The 19660-nt window shown below is 39.3% G+C and overlaps 1 protein-coding gene across 3 annotated transcripts in view; it reads right to left on the reverse strand.

The window, feature by feature from the left end:
- Positions 1 to 16088, reverse strand: part of JADE1 (jade family PHD finger 1) — an 81541-nt gene extending 65453 nt beyond the window's left edge. Inside the window, exon 1 of one of the 3 annotated variants that reach the window (XM_051794459.1) lies at positions 15416 to 16088. In XM_051794459.1, coding sequence (XP_051650419.1) covers positions 15416 to 15590 — 175 coding nt within the window. In that variant the 5' untranslated portion in view covers positions 15591 to 16088. Of the gene's footprint in view, positions 1 to 1652; positions 1949 to 15415 lie in introns of those variants that run through there. The other 2 variants (XM_051794448.1, XM_051794453.1) reach the window with 2 other exon arrangements.
- Positions 16089 to 19660: the final 3572 nt, after the last annotated feature.

Below are 19660 nucleotides of genomic sequence, written 5' to 3' on the forward strand. Positions count from 1 at the left end.
GCAGAAATCACATAGTGAAAGAAAGGTGCTGTGACAAGACTTGTGGAAGAGTTCAAAAGAATCTGATTACAGATTTTCTGATTGCAGAGTGCGGGCTGATAGCTGGTTGCTAAAAGTGGAGTAGTGGTACAAGTTTATTGGGGAAGCACAACAAAATCAATTTCTTTTTTCAGTAACAATCTAGTGCCAAAATAACTTTTAAAAAAAATTTGCAACTTCAACTCTGGATCTTTAGGAGTCAGAAATAGATTAAGCTTAAAAAAAAAAAAAATAATCAGATGTTGAAATAGCTCTGAGCAGTTTGTGATAACATTTCTAGAAAGTAACTTCCCACATGGTCCTTTTGGATTCCATTTGGTACTTGATTGAATTGTCCCAGAGTTGATTCTATTTGTGGTCTCTACTGGGACATCTTCCAAATGCAATGACTCACAGTTCATTGAATTTAAACCTGTTTCCAGACCATGACACTGACGTCTGCCACAAAGTCCAAGAAATCCTACACCCTCCACAGCAAAAAGCAAACAATTAGCCATAAGTTACAATGCAGAGGAGATACTCTGCCCTCAATAGGTATAACCCCTTTTCCTCAGTTTCCATGCTTCTTTCCTAGGGGATGTGTCAATCATAATTTCGACAAAGGGCAAATTTTCTCCCTAAATAGACAGAGGTCCACTGATGCAGTTGTCCCAAAACTGACGTCAAATATTAGTAATTTCACTCAATAGTACATAGATGTAAGGCACCAAGGGTGTAAAAAAGCCATCACTACTAAATAAAAGAAATGCTAGTCAAACAGGCAACTGTTGTTTATTTCAGCTATATTACTTTACCCATTTTATGTTTTATAAATTAAATTATTCAGTGTTTAACAAGTAGGAAAAATTATTGAGAAAATTATACTAAATGTCTTTTTCTTGTGGCAATATTGACTGCTGAGATTTTCTACAAGTTCCACTCTGTAAATAAGTACAAAAACCAGTTTAGAAAGTTTTAATCAACATAAATGTTATAAAAGCTGTCTCCTGTACTTCCATTTCACTGTTGTATATATGCAGAGGTTCAACAGTACCAAATGGGACTCAGAGGCTCAGAATATCCAGCACAAAAGAATGTTTACACAATAGGGGAAGCTGAGCCCTTATCTAACCTCCCTCTATCTCTCACACCCAAAAAAGGCGGGGGGCTATTGGGATAAAAAGGGCAGTTTATCCCATATAATCATGGGCCACACAACATTGCAGCGAATGGGCTGACTGTCCTCTATCTGGCATTGACACATACCCAAATCAACACAGTTCACACTGTTATGCTTCCGCTTTGCTAAGAGTTTATCAAAAATACATACCCAGTAAAGAATCCATCAACATAAGAAAAGCCTCAATACCTTTATCAGGTGGAGAATTATTATTTCTTTTGCAAATAAGACATTGAGACATAATTGTAAAGAGATACAAATAAAAAATGCCCCTGACAAAGCAAAGAGACTCTAATTCATTATTCAGCCCTAACAAATTACAACAGAATAATTCTTCAGTGCTGTTTGAAACATACACAATACAAAAGGTCAGCTACCCCCTACACTGCATTTGCACAGTGGATGTGTCTAACCCCAAATTTCTACTTCATATTCTATGAGAACAGTGACTTACAGGAGGTGGCACAGTTCTTGCACATGAAGATGTTCAGAGGCAGAACCCCAAACAGCTGCATGGTGAATTTTCAGGGCACATAAAGCAAATGCTCAGGATGTCAACAGCCCTCAAGACACGTCATACCATTTATATCAGTAATTCTGAAGTTACTTTTTCTTTTAATGGACAAAGGAGTTTATTGCTTATTTGGAAGTTACAGCTTATTTGCTCAAAGCTGAGACTGCCACAGTTATATTTAACTAAGCACACAGGGAATAATGAAGAAAAGTTGGAAATCAGATCATTACTCTGGCTCCTGTGAACTTTGCTTCACTAAGCAAAAAAAAAACCTGCAGCAAACAAAATAGTCTCTGACCTTCCAGAACAACATTAAAAAAAAAAAGTCTGATCTGCTTACGTGGCCAGATTTTGGCACAGGGTAAACACTCATGTTTGCTCCTCAAATTGCGCAAGTCAGAAAAGATTCTCTCTCACTTTCATCCAGGACATGCTTTGAAACCATCACACATTTATGTTTCTTTGACAATCTGAGGCAGGTTACTTTCTTCATGTGGAAAAGCAAGTACTGGGGCAAAGCAAATGTGCCAACTGACTGTAATCCAGTGTCTTTAAGGGAGAAACAGGCACATCCTGCAGTGAACACACAAATCCTTATATAAGTGCCAAACCTGCAGTTCCGGTCTACTCAGCTTCTCAAATATTTAGCCAGCCACAGCAGCATCTCTGCCCTCAGCCAAAGCTAAAGGTGAGCCCGCAGTGACTTAGATCTCTTCTGGGAAAGGGCCCGACTACTTAAGGGAGCCAGGCAGAGTCTCCAGCCACAGCACAGATGGGAAAAAAGAGTTTACAGAAGATAAGTTCGAGAAAGCCTGATAGAGCGCCAGACCCAGTGCAGCCAGTGCCGTGCCAGAGTACATTGTGTCCTGGCACTCTGGTGTGGTGCTTTGGATCAATAATATGTGCAATAAAGCACATATTGACTAACTGGCTGGACAGGCCCACAGAGGGAGCAAAGGAATTTTTCCTCTCCCAACATGTTGATGTTGGAGCCTAGAGCCACAATTTGCCTCTACCCTTACAAGTTTATCTTTTCCAAGAGCTGCTCCTGTGGGTTCTTTGGGGTCTGTCTCTTTCAAGAAAATTAAACATCCTTCATGACTACCTTAATAAAATGTTCTGGGTATGGTGCGCTCAGTAGTGCCTGACACATGGCTCAGAGATCCTAGTTATCTTGTTTGCAGGAGTTTGATTTCAGTGAAGGAAATCAGGGACAGCAAAAAAGTCCAAAACCTTGGGCAAGGTAATAAGAGACGAAGATCACTGATTGTGTGAGCCCTGTCAGTTCATGTGAAGGAAATGAATAAGTATTGGAAATACTATCCCCAGTGAGGGAGTCCCATTGACAGACTAAGATGCTTATCCTTCAGAATGCAATTAACATCACCTGGTTAAATGTTTTAAATCCTTTTAAAAGTTGACAAAGATACACTAATACCGTGAGTTCTGTATTTTTCCCATGAAAAAACAGTAGTCCAGAAAATGAAGCTACAACATACACACAAAATCCTTTGCTACTTCATACACACCTGCATGCTGTGTTTTCACAAGTATCTCAAAGTCTGGAGGTCTCCGGAGCCCAGCTAAGGAACGAAGACACCAATATTTATCTTACTTTTCAAATTGCTTCCATGTACTTACAGTTTGTAAGCAATCACTGAAATCAAAAGCATGAGTTTGAAAGTCTCTTTTCCCTGGGAATGAGTGTTTATGCCACTAACTTTTGTGGAGCTAGGATTTTTCCCAAGCCTATGTTTTATAATTATAGAGAATTCTATATAGACATTGTCATTCTATCTGTATGATATTTCTTAATAAACTGATGTATCAAACACAACGCATCATACCCTGATTGAAAACCACCATCTCAACCTGAACATCCAACAAGTTTAAAAGCTGCATGTCATTTCCAGCATAGGTACCAAACAAAATCTTACTTAACAAGGTGTTTGCTTATCCCAACCCCGTTCACACTTCACAGAAGAAAAATGGACATATTCAACACTGTGAAAACTTAGGCCAGGTCTTAGCGCATTAAGCACAAGTGGAAAATGTGCTAGGTTACCAAGTTCAGGTTCAAAGGACTTTGATGCCCAAGGCTAAAAATGTAGTTCAGCAAATTCTTGCACATTTGTCTGGTTCTGGCATAGTCTAAACTTAGTTCTTGCCTGCATGGTTATTACATTCCTTGAAGATCTACAGCTCTGATTTTCTTGGTGTGATCTAAACTGCCTCAGTTTGCATAACAAGGTCATGGCTTCAGCATGAGCCCAGCAAAGCCAGATGTGATGGTCAAGGGCTACCTATGGGTTAGATGCTTCCACTTTCTCCTAGCTGAATTTCACAACAGCGTGCTGCAGAGCCAAAGGGACTGCTTGTTCTCATCCCACTTCCTGACTCATGTGCTCTCTTGCACAATGTCTCAACTTTGACAAAAGAGATGTAGAACGCACATTAAAGCCTAAGTTTTGGGCTAAATAATTTCATATCTTTGTGCTTTGTTCTGACTATACAACTTTTTTAAAACAGGCAGAAAAAACTCTTAATGTTTGACTTTTTTTAAAACAACACATATTTTAGGTCTGAGAATTGCATGAGACTTGCTAGATATGCTACAAACATAGGCCACCAGCTAAAATATCTTAACTTTTTTGGACTTAAAGCTCTATTAATAATACCAGTGTGTTCCTCTTCCCTGTTGAGAAATCATTTTGTTTCACATACAGGAAAATCTCCTGCATATTTGCCTGCAGCTTCAAAAATAAACAAATAATCCACTTTCTAAGAGATTTGGCAGGTGGAACAAGTTAAAACATGGGACAATTACAGAGACAGTCAAGACTCCAGGCTCCAAATGGCTCATCCACTGAAGTCTGATCTAATTGCCATCTTGACTGGACTTGATCTTAAAGGTCAACCCTAATGACTCTGTAGTTAAGTTTATAAGTTTGTTATGCTGCTTGACTGTGACAACAAACCACATGAATTTCCTCAAGGAAAAAAAAGCCACTTTTGCAAAAAACAAGTGAAGTTGCCTTTTTTTTTTCTTTGCGTGAAGGGTACGTCACTTATCTCTTGGGTACAGATGACACTAATAACCGTGTGCCTGGACTCCAGTTAAACTATCAGTTTCCTTTAAATAGTTGGAGGGAAGAAAAACAACAAGAATGCTGTATAAGGAAGTAGGAAGGATTGATCTTAAGCCTAATTTCAAATTTTTTTTTAGTTTAGCCTCCAAACTTTGTTCTACACATTTTCATAAACAAAAAATTTATCAGTTTTGCAGGCAGACTCAGTAGCTGCATGTGTAGCTGCCCAGACTATACACAATGTGGGCACAACACCTGCTGCACTAAAGCTCTCTGTAGACAAGTAGACAGGTTCCAGCTATTCAGTCCAAGCATTTTAAATGATCTCCACCCTTTAGGAGACCACTTTTTGCCTTTGTTGAAAATACTTATGTTAGGGGACAGAGTCCTGTCCATGTGGATTCAGGTCCTATTCATTACTGGAAATTCACAGCCAAATTCACAGCAGGTAGTACCGAAAGCATTCTAAGATTTCTACAGCAAAATGTAATGACTTCATTTTAATAGGTAAACATGATGAGCTCCACAAACGACTCCTGAGTCATTAGAGATCATTAGTCCCAGAGAGAAAGAACCATTGTCCCGCACTATCAAATTTATCACTAATTTACAGAGACTGAATCCACAAATACATTTCTATCACTTTGCAGTTGCTTAATTAATTACATATATTAAGCAAATTAAACTGAAGGATGCAGCGAGTACTCCCAGGGCAACCAAAAGCTATGTTACCAGTAATTTGCTGCTTTTCCATTCAGAAGCCCTCCCAATTTTCTTTTAGTGGCAAAGAGGATCATAAAAGGATGAAAACTGTGATCTCACTAGTACAGCAGAAATCAAAAGAAACTTCTATCACATTGAAATTACTGAAATAACCCCAAATAAACATGTGCAGGAGTGAACAACTTCCTTAACACATGTTCAGTCTTGAACCATGTTATCCCTGTTGTGTGCACATACATATTTTGTGTCAAATGGACAACAGAACCTATTGAGGGAAATATCACCACAGTCAGTTTATTTAAAATATATACCCACTTTTGTTAATTTTAAAAAATACTGATTTTTCATGATAATCCAAAATCATCTTATAAAAATAATTTCTGATTATTCTGGAGCTCTATTTAGATTTTGAAAAATACATTATTGGCATTCCTTTTGCTTGTGCTACAAGAGCACAGGACATTTGAGGAGCACAGGACATGTCATCTGTCTTCACACACAGAAAAACCAACCAAATAACCAACACAAAACTAACAAAACCAAGCTAAAACAAAAAAACCCACCAAACAAAAACCAACCAACCCACCCAAACTGAAGAGAACATACATGAAGGAGAATTCCACAGCTATTTTGTGGTAAATGATAAACCACAAAGTGTCCCCTAGTGGATGTACAAAATGTGTGATCCAGAGTTTGGAATGTCCTCATTTCCTAACACTTTTTTTCCTTTTTTTTAAATCTATGGAAGAACTGCTGACTGCTACATTTCATAGGGAGAGGCAACTTTATTCTTTGCTGCTTTAGGTGCCAGACTTTGGAATGACTAATTCTTCTGTTCTAGTATTAAAGTAGCAGTTCTGAAAAGAAAAAGACATAAAATGTGTCTCCTCATCTTTTTTAACCCCAATTTTGAGATGTAGTTTTTAGAATCTTCTTGGAATATTCTCTGAATATTAAATGTGCCCCATGATACGAGGTCAAAGCCCTTCTTGTATTTTATTTATACCAGCCTTTGTACTTTGAATTAAAGATCAAATGAATCAAACAACTTAAATCTGACATAACTAAAAGAAAACCAGAATATTTGAACTCTTTCACTCCATATCCTCCAGACCTTTATAGTGATTTTAGTTTAATGTCCAAATCTATGCTGTGATTACACTAAATTTTTCTTGAATGAACAAAAAGTCCTCTGATAAACAGCTAAGAAAGTAAATGAACTGAAGAAGCAATAACATTTTCAGGAGAAAATTACTTGTTACATATAACAAGCTCCAACCATCTAAGAAAACAATCTGCAGTTTGGTTTCTTACTTCAAAGCAGGAACTGGCTAAAAGTTTTCCTGGAAAATGCACTAGCTTAAACCCAAAATCTGGTGAGCCATCCCTTCCTATGAATAGGTAATTAAAACACAACAGCATTTAACCAATATATTTATAATCTACATGGTCAAAGTAGATAGCACTTTTCACCAGAAATCACATGCTAGATCTGTCTGCCAGAACACAAACTATCTGTTCCCTTAAAGGTTACTCAGTTTCAGTCAACATAAAGTTTCCTCATCAAAATTCTTCTATTCATTGAGGAGAACCTATCTTGAGCCTTTTCTTTCATTTTAATGCTTCTTATTTCCTCTCCTCCTGTTCCTCATGGATATTCTTTATGTTGTTTCCATTCTTGGCAGCTGTTCCTCCCAGCAGCTGCCATGACACTTGGACTCTGTTGACAAGTCAAAAGCATCACACTCGTGGTCCCCTGGGTACTAAATGCAGCACAGTTAGTTAAGCAAAAACACTCCCTTTTTGAAGCAATTTTTGTACCAGGAACTCTCATGGTAAGTCTGACCATTCAACATTGATCCCAACTTAACTGAAGGGATATTACAAATCAGTGTAATTAAACAGGAATTCTGACATACTGAGCCACTGCCATCTCATGTGTGTAACTTGAACCCAGGCCCATGGACCTAGGCATAGTAAAGATATCAATACTATTTTGATACCAAGCATTGCTACTTATTGATTTCAATATCCATTGGCATCACTACCCATTGATGACTGTTGATTTCCAAACTTTGATATTGACTGGCATTGATACCTATACACATAGGTATACCTTTCGATATCAATAGGCACCAATACCTGTATTTTTAATACCAATTTCCATATCTATCTAAAGGCATTGATACCTACTGATAAGTACAGTTATCAGTACCTCTTGACTTTGAAATCAAATTTCAATATTAGTAGCATCAAAACCTATTTCAATATGACTTTTGACACCAATAGGCGTATAAAGAGTATGGTACCTTTTTAAAGGAATCAATACCTTTTAATATCAATGTCTGTCAAAGCTAATCTCAATATTGGTAAGCATCCATAGCTATCAATTTCAAAATTTATTTTTATATCATTAGGCATAGATACCTACTGATATCAAAAGGTAAGAATTGATACCTATCAATTTCTATACTGATTTTGCAATCAATAGGCATCAATAGACATTGACAGGCATGAAAATCTTTCAATTTCAAGAGCTCCTGATTTCAATAGTGATCTATACCTATTGATTTTGATACTTATTTTGATATCAGTAGGCATCTATACCTATTGATATTGATACTTTCAATAGCAATACTCCATAATATCTATATTTTTTAATACCTACTGAGAGGTAGGTATTGGTAGACTGATTTAGATAAGCATTGATACATATCAATATTGATACCTTTTGATAGACAGAGAGACTTACTGTTACAGGAGTCATCAGTAAGATATCAATACCAATTGATAGGCATAAATACCTATGAATTTTGAAACCAATTTACTTTTATACCTATCCATATCAATCAATTTAAATAACTGGACATATTAAGAGGCATCAATTCATATGTATGTTTATATACTGGCCAAAGAGTCATGTGAAGTTTTGGTGTGTAGGTTATAGGTGATATTATTTGGTATGGAGCTTTTATTTATGAAGGCTGACAACACAGCCAGCCATCAAACATCATTTCTCAGTCCCACACACCTCTAAATCCAGCAAAGCAAGACAGACACAATCCCACAGAGCTGCCTAAGAAGCTACAGTGCCAAATGAAAAGGCAGTTGGATTTACTGGCATTGTTTTGCATTTTAAATATTTTGTCAACTCTGGATTTTGCTTATGTGACTACAGAAAACCCGACAGCTACAAAAGCTACTGCTTGCTCCTGTTATCCCAACACGGACCAGCATGTGTGGTGTTGTGCAACTGGCACCTCCCAAAGAGGCAAGTTTTCAAAGTTCACCTCTTGCCTGCTGGAGAAGGCTAGGATGCCCAGACTAACACTTCTTGCTGATGGTAAATGTCACCATGGTATCGCATTACCACAACTAGTTTAAAACAGTCTGACATTTAAAAGATACCAACTTAGAAATCGCCTCCCAGCTACACCACTAATGTAGTACTGAGTAGCAAGGAAAACCCACTGCCTAGCAATTCAGATCACCTTCCTTCAGCACTTTTGGTTTTTCCAAGGGCATTTCCCATGCAAATAGTGACCTTGCCCTACAGTGATATATATATATATATATATATATATCACTGTAGCAACACCTCCCACACCAAACCTGAGAATGAAAACTAAGAGTGGTCCTAACCCATCAGTAATGTATATCAATATAAATGGGATCCCAACAGCCGTGCAGCTGCTTCATTAAGAAAATAGTCATGACATGAGACAGGTTTTCAATAAAAACTGGTGTAGTTTTCACAAATCATACCAGATCCCTTTGTGAGTATTTAGCTACAGAAACAGGGTGATGCACTTTGCAAACAAAATGAGTTAGAGGAAAAACATTAAATGGCTCAAATGACTGAGGGCCAGCCTCTTGGCTTTTTAGTTATTTCTCATCAGGAAATATCTTAGCTTGAAGAGAGTGTTTAGCAGATCTATGAGATTGGTGCTGAAATGCCTCATATCTCCATCATATTTGGTTTAGGAGGGTTGCACTGGATCAGACCGTGGCCTAAGGCCAAAGCATCTTCACAAAACTTCAAAACTTTCTGAAGGGTAGCTATTCTCCAGGGCTTCACAACCTAAACTAAGGGTCTCTCCAAGCTTGAAGAGGTGAGAAAGGACAAGAAGGCACAGGTGAAGGAAAGCTTCATAAGAGCTGGTAAAGTAGCAGCCTTAGCACAGCAGAGGGAAAATTAATAACAGGTAGTCAGCTTGAGTGGGAGGAATAATACCCTCTCAGCAAAAAAACCTTCTCTTTCTCCCTTTTATTGAGACACGAACTTCTGTCCCATTCAGCACCCCCTACACACACTTTGTGTAGCCTGTGCCATAGAGGAAGGAGGTAGAAAATCTCCTATTTCCCAAGAATAATAGTTGATCACAGCCCAGCAGCAGCCTTTTATCAGCATTTGCTTGAGTCTCTGCAGACTCCCATGAGAGGGAACTCGGAAGAATGCTGTGGGCTGCCCTCTCTGGCATTCCTGCCTATATATCCATCCCAAACTGGTAAAACTATGGTACTACATGAATGCAACATCCTGTTTGGAGTGATAGCCGGCAGCACACAATAGCCAACAACAGCCCTTTCTCTCTTTCCCATCTGAAGAGACTTAAACCTGACCCTGTCTGTGAGCTCTCTGCTGAAACTAGGAACCAGCAAAGCTCCTGTAACAAGGGGGATGACCCTGTGCTGCACATTATTTCTGCAGAGGGAGTCCCAACTACAGATGGTCACATCCTTGTGGGTCCTGTTGAGGGGCTGATGGGTGGCACAGCAACTCCTGCTTGTTGAGACATGGTGGGGAGAGAGGGATTGCTGCAATCCACCAGCCCCTCAGCCAATAACTGCTTTCTAAGTCAGAAAAATGGTACCTACTCTTGTGTTTGTGGGTCAGGGACAGGCTCCACAAAGTTACTGCCCTGTGAGCGAGCTAATCCCTGGCAGTTAGTGTGAGAAAGGGGCTGCATTGTAGGCACTCAGCACAGAAGCCTGGGAGAGGCGTGCTTTTGCAGCGTGCATTAAACACAGTTCCCCAACACTGGGGCTCAGCTAGGTACCCAAGAGCTGGGACTGGGGAGAGAATTCCTGAGGTAGCTGTTCCATGGAGGAATTTTTCCTCAGCTGATGGCTCTGAAGGAGGTGTTTTAAAGGTATCAGACCAGCAGTGCACAGTGTCGCTGTGGCTCTGAGCCTACCAGAAAGGTCAGGCACCGACTCCCCCCCTCCTAGAGCAACATACAGAAAAAGCAGCACACTTTGTGGGGCTGGGATCCAGGGCACTGGCACAAGGGGTCAGTGACTCCAGGGATGGCTGGAAACATGGAACAAGGTATTTCGTGGCCTGTCCCTTCTAAGGGAACTGGGATCTTGGAGCAAACATCAGAACAGGCACTCTCGTCTGGATTCTCCTACATGGCACCTCTGTCATAGAGATGCGGGAGTTCAGCCATGGCACCAGATGGCTGGAATGCTCCCAAGTAAAGATCCGTTCAAGCTCCACATAAAGAGTGCACATCTGCTCTGGTGTTCCCAAGCACAAATATTGTTCCTGACCTTCAAGGACTCTACCTTCACTTTTTTAGCTGGTTGAATTCCTCATTGCTTGCCAGTCTCCTCTATCAACAGCCATCATGCCATAAATGACTTCCAGGGAGACAGCAGGGTTATTTGATGACACTAAAATCCCAGTCCTTGCACAGATCAAATCAGAGCCTTGAGGCCCCAAAGCTGAGGGTTTCTGAATTTTATGAAGTAAGACAGGTAACTATAAACTTGGCAGCAGGTGGTGAAAAAAGTAGAAAAGGCATTATACAAAGTGGAAACAAAGAGAAATAGGAATTCAGCACAGAAAGACAGAAAGATGGACAGTTACAGAAAGAAAAGGATTTCAACTCCAAATAGATACAGATGAATGAGGAAGGATTCCTCAGGCTGCTGAGAGAGCCATCAGCATTTGAGAGCCTCATCTTGACCCTCGTGTCTTCCAAGATAACCTCACAGTGGCAAAACCCAAACTGAGGGATAGAGCCTAACAAACTCCAAAACCAAAGCGTATTCAGACCTGAATTCCAGGCCAGATCCTTCCTAGAGGGATCCAGTTGTTCCTAGATCCCTTTGAGAACTGAATCCATATGCAGTAAATTGGGATTAATCAAGGGCTTAATTTCAAATCCATACTCATATTTAAAATCCAGCTGCTAATATAGACACAGTTTTAGTCTCCCCATTACTGTTCTAAACCTTGGCCAGGTATTTTCTCTCTTCTGTTTTTATTTAAAAATAGGTAATTATTTTCTTGTACTTATATCTGGATAACCCAGTATTTGATATTTACAAACATTCTTATCCACCACTAAATGAGCTGCACCCCTTGCCTGACTGCAAACATCCCTTCTCCTCATCACCACAGGTCTCCAAATAGTCATTTAATCTCTTAGTTTGATTAAATAGACACAGAATCTTATGTGAAAAATATGATTTCTATTGAAAAGCAGCTAAAGACCAAAGGATTACACTCCCTTTGCACTTGTCACTGGATAAATATGGTATCCAATCCATTTAGTTCCCATGCTTTCAGAATAAAAAAAAATTGCAGGATCTTGGATCACAGCACTTGAATTGTTTGGGAGAGGTGGGTGGAGCATGTTAGTTTTTCACTTTGCTCTTAGAGTCAGGGTTGAAGGGATGTATTAGGCAGTGTAAGTAAACTTGTAAAATCATTGTGTTATACATATTTTAGATAGTAATTTCACCTTTTGCAGGAAAAAAAGCCATCTTCAAGTTTCATTTTAAAAAATAAAAATCAGTCACTGTAAATCTTAAAGACTGTGAAGTCTAACCAACATCCTCAGTTGGGTCACAATGCAATATCTGATCTACACAGTCACACCACATATGCATCCAAGGCCTCAGGGCTCTGAAAAAAGAGGAAAGAAGGGCCATCCCCAAAGAATTTACCTGCCAAGTAAAAATCTTATTGGTTATAGCTCTTGTGCACAGTACACCTGAGAAAACCTTTAATTGCAAAACACTACTGATCTTCTTGTGGATATAGGAGCCTCTGGAAAATGAAAAGAGCAAGTTGCAATTCAGCAGCTGATAAGAACACATAGAAAATAATTCTCTTAATAGAACTGAAAAGCCCACATAATTTCAGTGTCCTTGAGACACTGTAACTACACCCAAGGTCAGTTCCAACTGATGTTGGTCCCACAGGGAATTTCTTTAACTACTGTTCACTAAGCTGTAATCATTTCTACTTTTTATGCCAATAAATAATGGTATTCATCCAATCAACTAAAAGTAGTTGTGGCCTGTCTCATCATCATATCGGGATCTACTATAATCTACATAACTAACGTCGCGACGGAAAGCTCTAGACACCTCAATGTGAGAATCCAGGAACTTCGTTTATTGTAGATTGACAGTAGCTTAATATACACTCTATAATAGGTTCATGAATATTACAGAAATCAGGCTCATTATTGGTACTCGGTTAGGTGGTGATATCATCTTAACTGCTTCCCACTGTTTACACAGGTGGCTCGTTAAGTGCCTTTGTTTTGGTAATGCCTAGCTCTGTTTCTCAGCTCAATTTAGGATACCCAAGGACACTGCCGCTTTCTCATGGCCCTGCTATCTCAGACTTTCTCATGGGCCTAGTCAGACTGCGTCTTATACTTTAGCAGCTCATCCATAGCCTTAGCCATGTTCATATGTCCTCGCATTTCTAACCAATCCACTACACATAACCAGCACAGTACAGGCCAAAATATGCCAAGTGAATCTTGTCAAATATTTTGTCCATAATTAGACACATGTTCACTCAAATTTGGTAAGTTAATTTTTGATTGAATCTAGTCTAGCTACAATTAGATTCAAACCAGTATTTTCAAAGTTTTGTTGAAAGCCAAGGAGAGATTGACAGTAGTTCTTTTTCCAATAGCACCCTTTAAATAATACATCTTCTCCATTGATTTAAGTGAGTCCCAAGAATCTTGAAGGAAAATAAAAGAATCAATCAAATTAACCTTTTGGCCCTCCTGCACTCTCAATCTTCTTACCCACTCCTAATTTGGGATCTATACATCTCTTAGGAAATACATTGCTTCCAGCACTGCTTGGGACTTTACTACTATTATTATACTTACCCATTCATCTGCATCATGTTCCTAACCTGTTTGTCTATCTTGTTGAAGAACTTCTTTAAAGGGAAAGTTCAGATTTGCAATTGCTACTTAGGAAGACTCTATCTGGCAGAATGCAGGTTTTTCTCAAGATGCTGCACTTCTGTTAAGCTCTTTCTGTAAAAATATTTTGGACACCACATAGGAAAAGGTATGGGACCATACATACACACTAAGACAAGCCTGTATCATTTACAAATATCAGAACTTGGCATTTTTTCTTGTGATGAGATTACCACAGGAGCACTACTTAAAGGTAAGGTCTGGCTTATTCTGCAGCCTCCTGAACTTTGAGTGTCAAAGTGCCACATTTTTTGCAATTTTTTTTTTTCAACAATAGGCTTTGTCAATAATCTTAAAATTAAAACGTTAAAAAAAAAAAAGAAGAGATGAGGGAAGAAAAAACCCTACAAGGCACTTGTAGCTTTTGAAACACTGTATCTATTTAATATCAGAGTTGTTTCAAATACTGCAAGTCTTCAGGCACATTATTGCTGTCTTGACTGCCAGAAATTGGTTTCTTTTTTTTATTCACTAGTAGCGACAGTTTCTAGTCTATAGAGAGTCTTTAGTCCTATCACCAAACAAACCAGATAGTCAGCCATGAGCCAATGAGTGCAGTGAACCCTGTCCTTAAATGCCCCTCAGCAACAGCCTGCCTCCCTTGAGATTTCACAGTAGGTGGCTCATCTATCACAGGTAGGCAAAGCCTGAAACCACATTACTGCTGCTGGTAGAACTGGGTTTTTCTCTACGAAAATCCATTTTTTTCTGAAAAGGCAAAACCCAGTACTTGAGAACTTGTCATTTCTAATGAACGTTCTGGAGAAAATATAGACCCTATGTAGAAGGAAAAGGACTGAGAGAACTTGTCATTTATAATTAATTTTCTGGAGAAAAGATAGACCCTATGCAGAATGAAAAGGATACGTTAATGCAGATGTACTTCAGCATAAAAAATGAGTGATGCAACCAAGGCCTTTTGTCTTAGCTCTCAAGAGGCATCTAAAACTTTGTTAATATAATGCAATGCAAATACATTTTGTGTATGTGGCATGGGTATAACAACTCTGTTACTCAAATTTAAAGTAAATGAAAGAGTCCTTAAGCCCAACGGCTTGTAAACTGACTGCTTCTGACATTACTAGGAAGGAAGCATGGAAAAAAATTCTCTATCAAAAGGAACACAAAAAACACGCACATTACCTCAAAACTATTCACCAAAGAAACAAAGCCCCAGAACTGAGACAGAACCCTTGTGTTACCATTAACCAGACACAAAATGGAGCAGCCTTGTTGTACTGAGTTGACATTTTTTGCCTGAGACTAGCCTGTCCTGCCTCAACATGCTCACATGTTGTGGTGCTCACAGCAGTGTAACCTGCAGCCCACAGCATCCTCAAAGCCCAATCTGATAACTCCTAGAGCCCAGAGGAAATCTGTCTCATACTAGAAAAGAGATCATGCCATGTTGAAGCAGATGTATGTTCTTACCATCATTTGCTTGAAAGCTTTCCATCTACTGATATATAACAGAAAATGGAATGCTAGCAGAAGGAAGCAGTGCTTATTTTTTTTCATAATCTTTGCATTAAGGAGGTTAAGCAATACACATGTTGGAATACATATATTTAAACAAAGTAATTTAAGTCTTACTTTGCCTTAAAACGAAGCAAAGCTTAGAAAGCAAGAAAACACATACCTGATATACCCTGAGATTCTCTTTGTAGATCACAGTACCACAGTCTGTTCACTGGATCACAGCCTTCTCTAATAGACAGCAAGACATATCGACCATCATCTGACACCTCAGAGTTTGTGGAGCGCTGTTGGGAGCTTGGCGAACTACCGTCAGACCTTCGTGATGCAGTCATCATCACTTTGTATAAGAAGAAAGGAGTTAAATCAGACTGCTCAAATTACCATGGTATTACTCTGCTCTCCATTGCTGGCAAAATCCTGGCAAGAATACTCTTGAACAGACTAATACCCGCTAGAGCAGAAGGAATTCTACCTGAAAGCCAATGTGGTTTCAGAGCCAACAGGAGCACCACAGACATGGTATTTGTTCTCAGACAACTGCAAGAGAAGTGTAGGAAACAGAACAAAGGTCTCTATGTAACCTTTGTTGACCTCACCAAGGCTTTCGATACTGTGAGCAGAAAAGGTCTATGGCAGATTTTGGAACATTTAGGTTGTCCCCCCAAGTTCCTTAAAATGATCATCTCACTCCATGAGGATCAGCACAGCCAAGTCAGATATGGCAATGCACTTTCTGAGCCCTTTCTAATAACTAATGGTGTGAAACAAGGCTGCGTTCTCGCACCAACTCTATTCACAATCTTTTTCAGTATGATGCTCCAAAGGGCCACAGCAGACCTCAATGATCAGGATGGTATCTACATTCAATACCATACTGATGGAAGCCTATTCAACCTAAGGTGACTGAAGGCCCACACTAAGACCTTAAACCATCTTGTCTGGGAGCTGCTTTATGCTGATGACGCCGCCCTTGTTGCTCACACAGAAGCAGCTCTGCAGCGTTTAACATCCTGCTTTGCAGATGCTGCTGAGCTCTTTGGGCTGGAAGTCAGCTTAAAGAAGACTGAAGTTCTCTATAAACCCACACCCCAGAATGTCTTCCATCATCCCCATATCACCATTGGTGAATCAGAGCTCAAATCAGTCCAACAGTTTAATTCCCTAGGCAGCCTCATCTCCTCAGATGGTAAGATTGACAGGGAGATAGACAACAGGTTAGCAAAGGCATATAGTGCTTTTGGAAAGCTTCACAAAAGAGTTTGGTGAAATAAACACCTGAAAAAAAGTACAAAGATCAGTGTTTACAGAGCCATCGTGCTGTCTACTCTTTTATATGGATCCGAATCATGGGTCATCTACCGCCACCACCTGCAACTCCTAGAACGCTTCCATCAACGCTGCCTCCGTACAATCCTAAATATCCACTGGTCAGATTATGTGACTAACACATCTGTTCTAGAATAAGCAGCAGTCACAAGTATTGAGGCCATGTTGCTGAGAACACAGCTGCATTGGGTAGGACACATCTCCAGGATGAAGGACCACCACCTCCCGAAGATCTTGCTTTATGGTGAACTTGCCACCAGCTGCCACAATAGAGGAGCCCCGAAGAAATGATACAAGGACTCCCTGAAACAACATCTCAGCCTTGGCCATATTGATCACCATAACTGGTCTACTCTGGCCTCCAATCGGGAGGCCTGGAGACACACCATCTATAACGCTGCTGATGCCTTTGAGAAAGCACGCAGGATCACTCTCGAGGAGAAAAGACAATGCAGAAAGAATTGTATCCTGCAGAATATACCACCTAAGGAGTCTTTCTGCTGTGCATTTTGCAACCGGTCATGCCTATCTCGTATTGGCCTTTTTAGCCACCAGCACACTTGTAACAAACGTGGGTAGAGCCCTCCCCAAATCTTCATTCGCGAAGCCTAGCCACGATGATGATGATGATGCCTGAAAGCAATAAAGTAACTTGCTCTTGCCTAATCCATCTCAACTGTTAAGGGTAAACAAACACATTGGCTTTAGACATGGTCTTTATTGTTAAGCTACTACTGCCTCTCTCTCTTCTCCTACTTCTCTGAGGATATAAGAACATTGCTTTATTTTCACACTCAAAAATCAGAACAATTCCTTTTCCCCCTTTCCTCTAGGAACAGCAATACAGTAATTTCTTTCAAATTTATTTCCTTGTCTCTTTAATCATTGTGACTTTGTACATAGAAACTTAATAAATTACAACATTGAAAAAATTATGATATTGTATTGAATTTTAAACTTGCATCTACAAGATAGAAAAGAAAGAGCCAATGGATTTCCGCCCCAAACCTGAAAGATGCTAACAGCTACAGCCTAATCAGTGTTCTTCTCTGCCATTAGGTTACCAGAGGTCATACCTTGCAGTTCTCAGCTACAGCTTCTCCCTTCCAGATGAACTACTGTGTACAATTCAAAAGCCATTTACAAAGCCAGGTAGTGTCAGCACTCCATTTCTTTCAAATGCATTTTTGATCCTTTTTTTACCTCTTCTGACCATGGTATTTAAGGAACTTATTTTTGCTGATTAAATTATTAAAGTATTTGGGAAATTTGCCTTAAAATAACTGAGAAAAGCATGCATCTGTAAAAACCAAACCAAACAAAAACTTTGTTCGAGACCATGAGCAGCTGAGCACTAGGGCAGGAATACCACTAAAAGTCAGATGTGCCCGCTCTGCTGTACCCCCAGTTTGGGAACTTACAAGCTAGTTCTAGTTTATTGACTTTTAGGACACACTAAAAGGCCCATTTGTTTTCCCTAGCTGTGAGACGATCGCGAGGACTCTGGTGAGAGATCATAAAATCAACTCAATTTTCACTTCCAACAGCAGTGATTTGTATGTTAATAATATGAAAACTGAGGGAGAACAGTCTCTAGAGAATTCTGTGTGTAGAACTATTCCCAAACTGTGTCAGAAACAAAGCCAGACACTTAATTTCTAAACATTGAGTTCAAAAGAAAGAAATTCATGCTGGTGCCTAAATAAATAAGTTCCCTTATTTTCAGAGATGCACAAATCACACACAGATCACACTTGCCCAGCAGTCATTTGCACAGAACATCACATTTGCTCAACTTTTTGATTTGACCAGGCAAGAAGATAAGACTATACCAACCATTACACTAATTTAGTACATGTGCTCAATTTAAGAGAACCATAGGTCTGCATTTGCCTACACAACATTTTCCAGTGCTCCAGTCTCTCACAACTGGTACGCTCCTTCAGCCATAAGAGGTTTTAAATGTGGCAACATCACTTGGTTTCATTATTTCAATCGAGTTAGAGATCTTTTCTCCACTGTGAACTGAACATGGATGAAAGCAACTGTAAGTGGAGGAGGGAGGAAGATGAAGGAAGATGTTCTAGTTAAAAGCATTTCTCTACCTAAATATGAGAATTGATGCATTCAATCAGTTAGAATTCTTTCTAACATTCTAGATGTAAGTGGGCAGGACTCCAGTAGTTTTGGGTGAGAAAGAGAAGTGGAATGGAAAGAATTAGTAACAGTGGCATTGCTGAAGGAGCACGTGAAAACTAGGTAGGGACACACGGAGCAGAGGGACTTCAGCAGTTGTTACTGGAAGGGAGGAGCTACCAGAGGCATCATGGCAGGCAGTCTAATGCACAACTAGGAACCACTGGCAAATTAACTCATAAAATCATGGCACTTTCATGAACTAAAAAAAGAATCATAAAATAAGATTTTAAACGCAACAGCATTAAGAACCTTTGTGAAGTGAAAGTGCAATGAAAGAAAGTAATATGATGAACAGTGAAATAAATTTTGAATTTGAAAACAAAGATCTTCAGAAGCTAAATCGTATACATTAATTTTTTTTCCACAGTTCTTGGGACTCATTCTTTTAAATATGTTTATTAGCTGGTATGTAGTTGGCAAAATCCTGCACATATTATGCTCTAGAGAAAGAGAATGAGAGGTAATTGCCTCAAACTTTCATCCCAGATGAAGGTACATTAAAGACCTTCCCTCAAGGAGATACATCAATGAGAGCCTGGGAGAAAAGGTGTTATAGTACAACAGCAAAGACAGACACTTGTTCTGCCTGAACAAATGGCTATGACAATTTGCAAAGTGAGCTGTACAGACTTATTTTCCACATTTAAATTAAAAATTGCAGTAGAAATTCCTTTTTCAGTTAAATCTGACAATAAAAGTATCCAATTTAACAATACAGTTCCTCTAATGGTTTTCTGTTTAGATATAAATGCAGATTCTCTCTCCTGGGTCCTCACAAAACAGAAAGGAATCGTATCATTGGAGAGGAACATGACGTACTGAATGAATTACAAATGCTCAGTTGACAGCACTAAACTGCAAGTACAAGGGGTTTATAATG

Source organism: Manacus candei, unplaced genomic scaffold (assembly GCF_025592945.1).
Source record: "Manacus candei isolate 608988 ecotype Guabito, Panama unplaced genomic scaffold, ASM2559294v1 h1tg000039l, whole genome shotgun sequence".
NCBI lineage: Eukaryota > Metazoa > Chordata > Aves > Passeriformes > Pipridae > Manacus > Manacus candei.